The 13,683-nt window shown below is 30.0% G+C and overlaps 1 protein-coding gene across 1 annotated transcript in view; it reads right to left on the bottom strand.

Annotated features, from left to right (window-relative positions):
• The window catches only part of snu (ABC-type transporter snustorr), an 81,307-nt gene that overhangs the window by 9,120 nt on the left and 58,504 nt on the right, over nt 1-13,683 (bottom strand). Inside the window, exons 6-10 of the mRNA XM_088234513.1 lie at nt 7,626-7,827; nt 6,248-6,362; nt 4,405-4,610; nt 3,365-3,433; nt 475-630 (exon numbers count right to left, since the gene is read on the bottom strand). Of these exons, the coding sequence (XP_088090639.1) occupies nt 475-630; nt 3,365-3,433; nt 4,405-4,610; nt 6,248-6,362; nt 7,626-7,827 (748 nt within the window). The remainder of the gene's footprint in view (nt 1-474; nt 631-3,364; nt 3,434-4,404; nt 4,611-6,247; nt 6,363-7,625; nt 7,828-13,683) is intronic.

Genomic DNA, 13,683 nt, shown 5'->3' with positions numbered 1-13,683 from the left:
ATTACCTTCATGAGTCCAATCACCATTGTTGCAAAGTTCAAGAACAATGGCGCGTGATAACTACTTTTAACTACAGTGTGGATATCTGTTAAGGATATTCCATCTTTCCTGCATTCTGCTTCAAGATTTTGGCGTTACAAACTAAAAAATGGGCACTGAAATAACAAATGTTCGATACTCTGTGAAGAAATATCATCGCATGGACAATAGTCATTATTCCTTAATTTAAACCTATATAGATAACTTCTCATAGCTCCGTGTCCGGTAAAAATTTGGGTCGTTTCGAAAGTACTTTGCGATGATGATAGAAGTTTGCTGCATCAGCCAGCGTTGGGAAAAACATTTTAGTAATTTTATCTGTAGAAGAAGCGCGGTAATGATCCTCCCAACGTTGCTGCGTATTTTGTTTTTTACAGCGAAATTTATCGATTTACATGCATAATTTGGTAGAGCGTTACATATGTGTTAACTTACAAGCTTAAGCCCAGTAGGGTCCCTTCCCACAGCCAGGCAGAAGAGAATAACTTGCATAACAGGTAAAGCAAACACAAACAACATAACTCCAACGTTTCTCCACATCTTTAGGTAATTTTTCTGTAGTAGGGCTCTCATTTTTCCCACGGTTGTTAACTGGAAAATATCATCATGCATTAATTTTCACATATAAAATATGTCAACAAAACATGACTATAAGTATATACACGGTTTTTCAGGACCAGACCGCGAAGTTTTAGAGGAACATTTCTCGTGGTAAGATTTAAAAAATCCGAATAATTTTTTTCCAAAAAGTCATTTGATCTCAAAATAGAGTAAATCTTTCATTTCTCGGACTAGCATCTCTTCCGCAAACGTATTTGACCAACGAAGCGATATGCACCAGACGCGGAAAAGGGAAGCGGCTGGGTAAGAGAGGGGTAGGGGTTTGTGGAAGGACTGCTTGTCTGAGAAATGAAGGATTTACTACATTTTGAGATTACGTATTTTTTTTTAAAATGACTTTTTGGAAAAATTTCCTAAGGATTTTTTTTAAGGCTTACCACGGGGAATGTTTCTTTGAAGTTTCGCGGTCTGGCCCTGAAAAACCATATATATTTTTTTTTTTTATTCTACTGGATTTTTTTTATATGGAGGATACGTTCCACAAAGTACGGTGTGAAAAAAAACAATGGTGGATAGGTTTAGTCATATAAAAAAAGAATACTATTGTACCATATTTTTTTCGGAAATGTAAAACGACATCAAAATACCTTTACAAATCGTGACAAAGATATTATATCATATAAACTATTATTATCATTAACTAACTTATTTATTATAATATACTACGCGGTAAAAAAGCGATTTAGGGCATTCTAATAACGAAAAGTACAATAATTTTGTTGCTATTGTAAATTGTTAAATTCTATTTCAAAAGTATTTTAATTTTAATTTCAACTGTGGTATTTCAAAACTGAGTAAAAAAACGTTTAAAACGGAGTTCAGCTTAATTTTAACTTAAATTGAATTGCTTTTATTAATTTTATTCAATAAATTTAAATTCAAATTATATTTGAATTAATTATTAGGTTATTTGAGCATGCTCTATGAACAGTCAATATTAAAATTGAACAAAAATGTTGCTATTAAGAAAAAAGGTGAATCATGGTATTTGCATTTTACCTAAAGAAATATACATTGATGTCTTTAACATATACCTTATTAACAGAGCAATGGATAAAATGTTTATTATCAAACAAAAATTAATATTGATACAAATTTTTATGAATAATCATAAAAGCGAACTGTTACAAACTGTAAATATTATTTTGTACTTATCTGTTTAAATTTTTTCACGGTATTTCTATAAGTTTTTGTACTTTTTTTCAATTTTATTTGTTTATTTCTTTTTTTTTCTAGTTTTTTTTCTCTCTCACACAGAATAAACTTTTTCTTAATATTTTTTTGTATTGTAATTCTAAATACTGTTCATCCTTTTACATTGTATTGCTTCAATTGTATTTAGATTTTTTACTATTTTTTAATTTATCATTAAAAAAAATTGTTAGTTTTGTATCTACATAAGAAATATTATAAGGGCTGTGCCTCGATTATAAATGCTATTTTCATCTGTATATATCGAGACGGTATACTTTAATTGTGTACTATCTGTATCTTACCTCGGTATGTTCTACTTACTTGTCATATCGACATCATATGATCGAAATAAGCCAATGGAATGATCGCAAACAATGAGTCCGCGTTCTTTACGTCATTAACATTTAAAATACTTCTAATTTATAGTTTAAATAGGCTTCTGTAATAAAAAGTGTTCACTCCAAAGCGATTATAAACTCCAATAAATCCCAATTCAAGCAAAAAATGTTCGCTTGAACATGAATTTTGTATGACTTTTGGAAATCACCTAGACGGTACGCTTAACGATCGTCTGTATGTAACTACCAATCGACTACAAAGCCGGTTCCTTTAATGTTTCGATGCATATACTTAGAAAGATAGTAAAACAGATGGAAAAAAATAAAATAACTAAATGATTTTTTTAGAGTGGTAACTTTCTAACGCCTAGATACTCTTATTTGTTAAAAGGACAGAATCTAGCGACATTATTTTCACATCTAGGCGTTCGTTTTGTTGAAGTGACAGTTATGTCGGAATGGGTTTTGAAACGGTTCTCTCTTTACTAGAACGAAGAGATATCCCGTGCTGTGATATAGGTTTAAAGAGCTCTCTCAGATAAACAAGAGAATTAAAATTATTTAAAATATTATGAAGAAGTTATAGAATGTGAATGTTTCTTCTATGCCTGATACTGAGCCAGATTACAGAGAGCTCCTTCGGGCAACTTTTCTCGTTTGACAACGAGCAAATTTTCCGTGTATGTGGGCACCACCAAGGAGACTAATGTCCTTAGATGCGGTGTGCGGTATGTGGTGGGCAAGCTGATACTGAGCCAGTGTAGTTGCGTGCAATATTCGGTTATGTGGTCGAATTTACGAAGGTTAAACATATAACGTATTAAAAAATTTTGTAACCGTTCCAACTTATCAAGGAATTCAGAATTAGCATCTGGATAACATATTCGTACGTATGCATTATCAAGGAATGGAAGAAGTAAGCTCTCGACAAATGTTTGTTTAACTGGTAAGAATAGTTGACTGTTCTACGTTTATCTTTGCTTTTTTTATGTGGTAGTGTTGTCGTCATCTGGTATTATATTAATTTGTGCATGTCAGCATTTATGAACTTATGTCTTATATCATTTACATAAATGCAAAAGCCTTATGGGCGTAAACATTGATAACAATAAAATTATAAGTAGCTTAAAACCAATTATAGAAATTATAAAAGTAAAAAAGTTTATACTTACATTCCTAAGGTATGATCCACAATCATTGCAATCCATTCCTAAATCTGGTGTAGATATTTTGGTGTGTTTCTGTATGTGATGAAAAAAGTAGCAATTGTGCATTAAAATTGTGCATAATAATATCAAAAAACATATTTGCCTAACGGGATGTGTTCAGAAAAAATAAATTTTATGAATTGTCTTTTTAACCTTTACGACTGCGAAAACTTCATTTTGAAACAAGTAAAATTAATTTTAAAAGACAAGACCGTGAAATTAACAAAAAAGCCTTATTTTTTATTACAATAACAACATTATTATTTTTTTAGTGGAATACCAAAAATATTAAGGAGATTGCTGGGTTTTTTTCACTGCTTTATTTAGTTTTTAGGGGTTGCAACACTAAGACCTATAGAGGCAATGAATACAATCTACATGTGCTTGACACACAGTAAACTATAGTCCTTAAAATATAACTTGATTAGAATGACAGTTGTCAGCAAAAGTGACGACGTAACTTTGTGGTGACGTCTAAGGAATGATTCATATTGACACACGAAAAATCATTCGTATCTAGTATGTTTATTTATTTTTTTAATACAAGGCTTGTCATATAAATCAATAAGATTGTATGAAATCTGCTTTAAAACTAAAAAAAAAAACGAAATAAGCCTAATTATTAAAGACGTTCTTACAAGGTTACATCATTTTACAAAAATGTTAGAGATGGGACAAATTGATCAATTTAAATTGATCGAATAAAAAAATTACTCATTTGATGTTGTTCATGAAAAAAGTATAAATGTCTTATTTTGTTGGTGAATTAAACACACTATAATAAACTTGTTTTTGCGTTTCTTTATAAATTTTTGGAAACAGTTTCATGTTTGCATGAAAAAACGGATAAAATCGATTTGATCGGTACATGATAAGTGATCAGTAATTTTCCATCACTATTGTCATTAGTTTGGCAGCTGTCATTTTAATAAAGCTACATTTATGGACTATAAGTATCGAAATAGAGAAATTGATATTATTGGCGGATGAAGATTAAGACTCACGTCGCCAAATGGATTACTACCGCCGTTGGTGCTATCTTGAATAAGGATTTCTTTACTCTGGTGGAAGTTTAGCCCAACTACTCCAGAATCTTCGATGACATAGATCGGTTCCTCTTTCTTTCCCCAATTTAGGGATGCTAGGGATATGTTGTTGCTGATGTTAAGTTCTGCACCTTGGTTCACCTGCCCGCCAGCGGTGGCCACGACTGGAATGAAAAACAATTTTCTATTGAGTATTGAAAAATTCATAGAAAATATCTGACTGAGCACTAAAAGTAAAGCAAAATGATAAAAATTAAAAATCATTCGATTTAAAATTTTCTACCCTAAAAGATGTTGTATTTGCTTTTAAGTTACACATAGATATATATTTATTTTAAGCCTTCAAAACGGAATGCCAAGTAGACGAAAGTGAGCGTTTTTACACCTCCTTCTGTTCGCATTCAGTCGAGAGAAAAAAAGAGACCAGAAATAAAAAAGCAGAATTCATTAATATAATTGATCAATTTGTTGTTATTTGTCCTCTTGTTTTATTCATTTTTAAAAAATTAGAATATTTCATAGTCCCAAAATAAACACCTGAAGTGTAAGATTGATCATCTAATCTTCATGTAACAAAAATGATCAAGATATGCTGCGATTGGTGTACCAATGCAGTGCCTTATGCACCATGCTTCAAATATTGATAAAACTATTTTTAATAAAAATATACGTCATCAGAATAAGCTTTTAATATCTAAAAACAATTAAGGATAGTTTACACAAACCGAAATATCTACAAAAAATCTAAATCCGTTTTTTGGCGGAAATCGATTATTTTCTATAAAATCTATCGATTGGTGAAATATTTTTTTTGCAAAACTATATATGTGCGAAGTTGTAGCGAATCGAATTGGATTGGATTATCATTAAATTGATTAATAATATGAAAATAGGTACATGTAGGCATTTAAAAGAGAACAAAACAAAACAGTTAATAATGATTTTATGCAAAATTATTTTTAAAAAAGTTATACCCAACACAAAACTACTTTTCAATACATTTCTATCACTAAATGCATATGCACTATGCACTAGATATATCGTTTTTCAGAAAATTAGGAAAGTTTTGGTTTTCTAATGAATTTCTTTTATGTAATATTAATTTTAATTTTTACATTTATTCGAATAGTTTTTTTCATAAAGTATCTACGTAAAGCAATACTTATTGATATGGGACTCTTTTTATAATGATTTTCATCTGAATTTACTCTAGTCAACAATATTATGGGAGAAAATTATTAAAACGGCTAATGCCTTTTAACAAAAGAAAATAATAACTTACTAAACACTTGTGTAAAGAACCAAAATGTACAAAAAATATAAATATTTAGATCAGAAACATAAGCGTGTATAAAATAACAAAAAAAGTAACAATACATATTTTATTAATAAAACATTAAATGTCAACTTAAAACCCACTTGTTCTCTAAATCATTTGAATAAATCCGTTGCATGTGACAACAAAATAAATTGTTTTAATTAAATTACAAATTTAAAAGCTTCAATTAAATTAATTTAACTATAGAATCACTATGTGAAGCGCCCTTGAGGTATTATATTACGAAAATGGTGCTATATAAGTTATCCATAATAATGATAATAATTGGAGACGGAGGCAATGAACGAGTATTATATTAGGTCCCTTTATAATAAGGTAACCAGCAACAGAGACAATAAAACACATGGTTTTAATTTGTATAAGGATAAATTAAATCAATTCACATTTCCATGTTTGTTTGCTAACATGTGGAGGTGGAAAATATGAGTATCGCGTGAGTCGACAGAGATTGAATTTTTTTACCTTGTCTTCTTGATAATTTGAGGAAGACTTCTTCCAGAGACAAGCAGCCATACATGGTCAGGAGAACCTGTGGTGATTCCTCTGCCAGCAGCCTTCCGCTTCTCATCAAGCCGATCTAAAAAAAGTTATGAAAAATATTAGAAAATCATGAAATTCCGAATGGTATTTTCAGACTGGAATAAATTGCTAAGTCTAGTTGTCTATTCCAATTCGGACAGCCAATTTAAAAACCGTTTGGATGCTTTTTTGAAGGAAGAAAAACTTGGACAAAAAGCAGTACACGAGATATAGGCGCATCAGCAAAGGCTATAACGAAGAATAATATTAATAAGTGTAAGGTAAATGAAAAAATCATGAATGACGAATTCGCATATTTTTTGTTTTTTATAAAACAAGACGCACATGTTTTCATTCAAACTACCTGAAATAAGTAAGAAAAAATTTTATTTTGATCTCGGATTTTCTCCAAAATTTTTTTAAAACGTTTTTTTTAATGCTAATTATTTAACAAGTGTATGTAGTCTAATGAAAAATAAGAAAATGATACAATTTTACCATTTTCAATCGCCATATTTTCAAATTCAAATTCGACTCATACATTATACGAGTAATATGAATTGTTTATGAATTTTCTGTTATTAAAAAAAATAAAAAAAATTTACCATTAAATAAATGAAGTAAATACTCATTGGATAAAAACAATTTATATCTAGTGCATTTCTGATAAAAAAACACAAATTATAAAACTAAACAATAATAACGTTTCGACCGGTAGATTGCACCTCTTGAAATTTAGACCAAATTTGGGTACCTACATTGGTACTCATATAAAAACATAGTATATAAGTGAAATTCATTTTAATGATTTGAACATAATAAATTGAACAGGAATGTTATGAAAGAAAAAAACTGCCAAGATTCTAGGTCCAATTATATGTATTCGAATTTTTTATGGAAGTCTTTTTTTTTACAGATTGTTGTAAATATTTATTTTATGCGGTATGTTTTTAGCAAATCTTTAATATTTAAATTATCGGCCATTGGACGACAACGGAAAAATCGTATGATTCATTTGCTTTTTATCAAATTAATTAAAGCCCCAATGTCAGTTTTTTTATTACTTAGAAACGGTGTTTATAGAATACAAGTTGGTTTTGCTAAAATTGTGAAATAAGTATGGCTTCAAGAAAATATTTTTTTGATAACAAATAAAGAATCTTTTAATTCGTTTCAAAATTTTTGGCAACATTCTTTTGTTTGCATCCAACGGTTTGTAAGCCACTTGATTTTACTTCAATCGCAGTGTTTTAGCGATTATCTGTAATTTAAACTAAATAAATTAGTCTAACATAAAGAAATGGACGGTATGATGGCTTACCGCATGGGCCTGTCTAGCTTCTTCTATATAATGTGTGGTGAGGATGACCGTCTTGTTGCCATCTCTCGTGATCTGCACCAGATGGTTCCAGATGGACTGCCGGAGGAGAGGATCTACTCCCACAGTTGGCTCGTCGAGGATCAGCAGCTCGGGGTCGTGCATGAGGGCAACAGCGAAAGACACACGCCTCTGTTGACCACCACTGTAATAGAGACGTTAAAAATAAAATACAAAATCAAAACATCGTTCGCAGAAATTTTCTGCAAAGAACAAAGTATAAATAGTTACATAAATATATATACAAAAACATACACTTTACATGTACATATATTTTTATATATGTTATACGTCTTGTAAACCACTCAATATACATTTAGCAACCATCTCAAATAATTAACTCCATGAAAATTACTCCATAAAGTTATAAATGCCTACATTACTATCGAGATTATTACAATTTTTACAGGTACAAGCGTCTAATAAACGAATTTAACGTATACTGAAGTAAATTATGATACGCGTAACGCCATTAAAATAATTTTTAATGAATATTTTTTCGCATATCATTCCTCTTGTAGAATCATATCGTATGACATTTAAAATAAAGTAATTAGTCAAGCTTGGATACATCGACATTTTCAATAAATTGACATTTCCAAAATGTACGTTCACAATTCTGTAGTCAAGTCAATATTCAATATTTCCCATTCCGATGCAAAGTTTTATTTCTTACGTAAATGCATTAAAAGTATCGTAAAGAAGAAAGTTTACGGTTCGTGAAAACAAAATGATGCAATTATTGAAACACGGCGTGGAAATTGTGCAAATTGCACACACATATTACACATATTATCTACCTAATGTAACTAACTGCACAGGAATAAAGAAATGAATAGTATTCAGTTGTTCGTGTTTAAGAGCCATCAACTTCTTACTATAGTAATAGTGTGTTCGAACAAAATAACAATTATTCGTCGCTTCCATTATGGCGCCGCGTATCCCAATTTTTTATTGAAAAAAAATATACAAAATGACATAAAATACGCCTAGTGAAATTGTATTAAACTGTCTCGGCTGGCGTTATTTTAAAGGGGCAATATAATGAACTGCCTCTGCGTTCCAATAATTTATTTAAAAAATATTTATTGCATACTTTTTTGCTATTTTATGTATTTTATTTTATTTATTTTTATTTTTATTTTATTAGGGAAATCAACAGTTCTACATACATATTTTTAGTAAACAAACAGATATAGTGTATAAACTCAGAACCAATAACAGATTTCCACATAGTATACAAAGTTAGTAAAGAATATATATATTACATATCAAATAAATACATACAATTTATACATATAAAAATGTTATTTTCAAGTACTCAATAATCAAAGATTTTTTAAATATTAATTTTAAGAACATTAAGTTACTGTAAATTGGGCGGGATAAGGACAAAAATGCTTGAAGATAGGATAAGGAGGGGGGAGGGGGGGGGAGATGTACATATTTATTATTATAATGTCTACTAAGTTACATAATACATTTTTAGTTTAAATTTTAAATCTGACAGAGTGATGTTTGTATAATCTATATTTTTAAATTTTGTATTGTACATTGAAAAAGTCCTACGAAAAAAAGCATTTTTAACATACGATGTTTTACTTGTTGGTACATGAAACAGGTGGTACCGTCTACAAATCCTGGCTGGCACATGTATTGTTATTATAGGTATACTAAAGTTCTAGGTTTAAAAATATTCATTGCACACTATTTTGCTATTTGATGTATGGGTATACTAAAGTTCTAGGTTTAAAAATATTTATTGCATACCGTTTTGCTATTTTATGTATAGTTAAACTAAAGTTCTAGGTTTAAAAATATTTATTGCATACTATTTTGCTATTTTATGTATAGGTATACTAAAGTTCTAGGTTTAAAAATATTTATTGCATACTATTTTGCTATTTTATGTATAGGTATACTAAAGTTCTAGGTTTAAAAATATTTATTGCATATTATTTTGCTATTTTATGTATAGGTAAACTAAAGTTCTAGGTTTGAAAATATTTATTGACGCGACGGTAAAAAGGTCAGTCAACGATTTTTTATATAAAAAATGTGCGTAACTTTTTTTTTGTTTTAAATCAATTTGAAAATAATGTAGGTAAGACATGTATTATGTAAAACTAGGGCTAATTAGAATAAACTCCAAAAACATAATATATTTTAATGTAAACCTTAACGTTATTTCGCAAACACATGTTTAATTTTGTGTGATATACAAAAATCCGTTAATTTTATAAACGTCGGACATACAAAAGGGTTTTTGGTGTAAATGCCAAAATATACGTTTGACATCCATGGGTTTCAGCAGACGGTAAACGTGGTTTAAAATTCTGAGAGAAGTGATTTATACAGCTCAATTTTGGCTATAGTGGTGCATAAGTCATTTAACCTTTTTTATCGTCATTATGATTTATTTTGTTATTACATTTCCCAGTTTTGCGATGTTAATATTTTTACTTTTTATTATTTAATAAATAGTAACACTGTCATATTTCTTACTGTTTTATACTATTTTTTTTGCAGTCATATGCATTATCCCTTTTTACGGTTTCCACGGGAAATCAACTAAGAAAAATGTTAAAGTCCGAAAATGAAAAATTTATATTGAAATTAAATTTACACTACTCTAAGGAAAATACCATCGCAGTCGATAAATAATAATGATCGATTTTTGTGAACAGGACAAAAATAAAAAGTAAGTTACAAATAATGTCAACGTACAAAATAAAATATAAAAAACACAGAAACATATTTTTTTTAGATAAGCGGTTTTAAAACGTAAGCGGCGAATTTGAATTCGCATGACGTCTCAGTCATAAAAATATCTAAGAATATCAAATAAAAATAAGGAAAACAATAAATACGATTACCACTAGAAATAAATAATGTTTTAAGTTTTTTTTTTCTCAGCATACGCATAAGCCCGAACTCTTTATAAGTCTAATCAGCATGGTAGATATTAAAAAAAAGAATTATCGATGATTTGACTTTTTGTTAAAATTTTAAAAATTAAATATTATCAATCGGATCTTTTGACCGCAATACAGAATTTTAGGCAGTTACAGGGTTTATGAATTTTATTTTTATTACTAACTTAAACGACCGGAAATCCGGAAGGTAAAATAAAAAACAAAATACCAGTTTTTTTATGTTTCCTTATCTTTATATCCCCTTTATTCACTTAAAGGTTATATATATATTTTTTTAATTTTTGTATCTGGTTATTTTTCATACAAATTATGTTGTTCTTTATAATTATCTGATTGCTTTATACTTTATAAACTTTTTGCAACCAACAGTAATGAAGAACTTCAGCTCTATGGGAATCTGGATACAAAAAATGATTTCTTAAAAATTAGAGCATCAAATTATACGCGAAAGTTTATGAAACTGTGCGAAAAAAATATTAAAAAAAAAAATATATATAAATAAAAATAAAAACCAACAGCTTTGAACGACGACACTAGTTCATATGAATAAACTTATGATTCTTATCATCTTATCTTGAGTGGTTTAATATTTCCGGTTTACTTACCGTCAACGGACCGATCGGCTGAATTGACTGAAAAGAAGCGAAAGAGATCTTGAGACGTAACGCGCGGAGTAATTTCGGAATTACAAAACTTTAAAAAATCATAGCGCTGATAATACGATACATAAAATTTTAGATTTTTTTTTCGGATTTGTTTAATAATTTATTTACAAATAATAATTTTAAAAGCCACTGAACTTTCTCATTATCATACAGCAATCTATTCCGGGAAATTGAAGCTGAATTCCGAGGTCGGGAGATTAAAAAAAAACATATTTCTGGGAAAATCCTGAAATTTCGAGAAGGTTGCCAATCCTACTCATGATTTGTCATTTGTTGGTTTATCTGATCTATTGTTTTTTTGTTTTTGGTCATCATCAAACATTTATGAAAAGGATTTAATAACTTAAGCTTATTATAAAATATGAATCAGTGGGAAAAAAATGCCAATAAGCGAATAATTATATATTCGCCATATTGTATTTTAATTTCACTTTGAGCTGTGAGATTTTTATAGGCACTTTTCATTACATATATGCGTGTTAGAAACACTAAACAATAATAAAAACAATGTAAGTAGGGGTTTTAATTGAAATAATGATTAATTAACAATTTGATAGATATTTTAATATGATAAAGAACCCATTTGAAGAGATAATATGGAAATTAAGGCATTTTCTACAGCCTATGAACCATCACAGGCTGGTTTAAGTCAACACGTTACCTACAGCTCCTTTTCTTAACAAAATCAACACTTGCAAAAATGAAAGAAATGTGGATGTTCAAAAATATACAAATGTAAATGTTGAGCATTGTGTAAAGTGGTCTATTGTGATGATATATATGAAAATAAAACAAAGAAGTAATTTGTCAAAAAACTTGTAAAATGTATTCCTTGGCACGGGATTTCCCACTGAGGAATACATTATATCCTAATAATGTAATTTTTATCGATGAAATGAGTAAATCAACAAAAATGTCTAAAAAAGTAACATATCGTACTTGTACTTAGCCATCTTTCCATTGCTTTATTCTAAACTAACAAACAAATCAACACGCCGTTTTACCGTAGGGGTAGGCAGAGTGGACAGAACGCCATATCACTCTGTCTTTGCATACATACCTCTCTATCTCTACATTTCTCATGCACGCACGCCGATTATTCCTACTCTTGACATGTCCATATTCAAGTATTCGATGGACTTGATCGTGCCATATCTTTCTCGGTCTTCCTCGTTTTCTGCATCCATCAATATTCGCATCGTAGATCCTTTAAGCCGTTCTTTCGCTGTCCATTCGCTCTACATGTCCAAACCAACGCAGCACCCTTTTATTGATTCTGTGGATAATGCATGTCTTAGCCTTGCACTGTTCACGGATCTCGACATTTGTGCACCTATCATACATAATTTTACCACACATTTGCCTGAGGGATATCGCATTTTGACAGCGTTTAACCTACTTTCATAATTATTTTTCCAATTTCATACTTCGCTCCCATGCATTAGAGTTGGCACTAAAACTCATTGTGAACAGTTAGTTTTGCCTCCTGCGATAAAAAAATGTTTGCTAAAGTCGATTTCAGTGCACCGTACCGTTCCCGGCACTCAGTAGCCTTTCTCAGGCTTTCCATTCCTAGTAAACATACTTCCCTGATACACAAATTCTGATTCAGAATATCCCCGTTCACACTGATCTCACGTTAAGTTATATTTTAATCCCTTTTAAAAACCATCACTTTCGATTTATCAACATTCATAAGCAAATCGCTTTTCTCGCATACGTCGTAGACTTTTGTTACCAAGAATTACAGTTCTTCTTTGCTGCCAGCAAGAAGCACGGCATCATCAGCATACAGGAGACAGTTAACAGTTCTACATTTAATAAATCTCCTGAGATCTCTTTTATTAGTTGAATTGTATTTACATACACGTACACCGGTAATTAAATTTATTTCCTTAATTTTACATGGTTTAAAAATATATTTTATTATGATTTACATGACTTAACTTCTTGGGCAATATCCTAAGTATTTCTAAGTTGAGAATTGCAATGGAGTAAGTCAAAGAGAACATTCTTAACGAATAGCATATATTTATGAGATTGCAAAACGAAATATAACATCTAATTTGTAGTTATTCTTACGTGGTCATATTATTGTCTTCGTGGTATCTGATCGATAAGTAGTAAGCTTGGGAAACTGAAGACCTTACTACCAAAGTGGGACAATAACCATTTTCATAATTTTTCAGCAATTATGTTTTTCTGTTTCTGATACAGGAAACCAATATTAAATATATTTGACTAAATGTTATTAATATTTGTATTTAACCACGTACCGACTTTTCTATGTCTACCGGTTTCGAGACGTACCCGTCTCTTCGTCAGGGCACTAATTAAATCAACATGCAAACCAACATGCAAAACCTACTATACACCTTCACCATAGTTATTACACAATAA

Source organism: Micrasema longulum, unplaced genomic scaffold, assembly GCF_059751315.1.
Source record: "Micrasema longulum isolate JH-2025_06_02 unplaced genomic scaffold, ASM5975131v1 h1tg001251l, whole genome shotgun sequence".
Classification (NCBI taxonomy): Eukaryota; Metazoa; Arthropoda; class Insecta; order Trichoptera; family Brachycentridae; genus Micrasema; species Micrasema longulum.
Note: the sequence above shows the minus strand (reverse complement) of the source record. Positions and strands in the feature narration are given on the sequence as shown.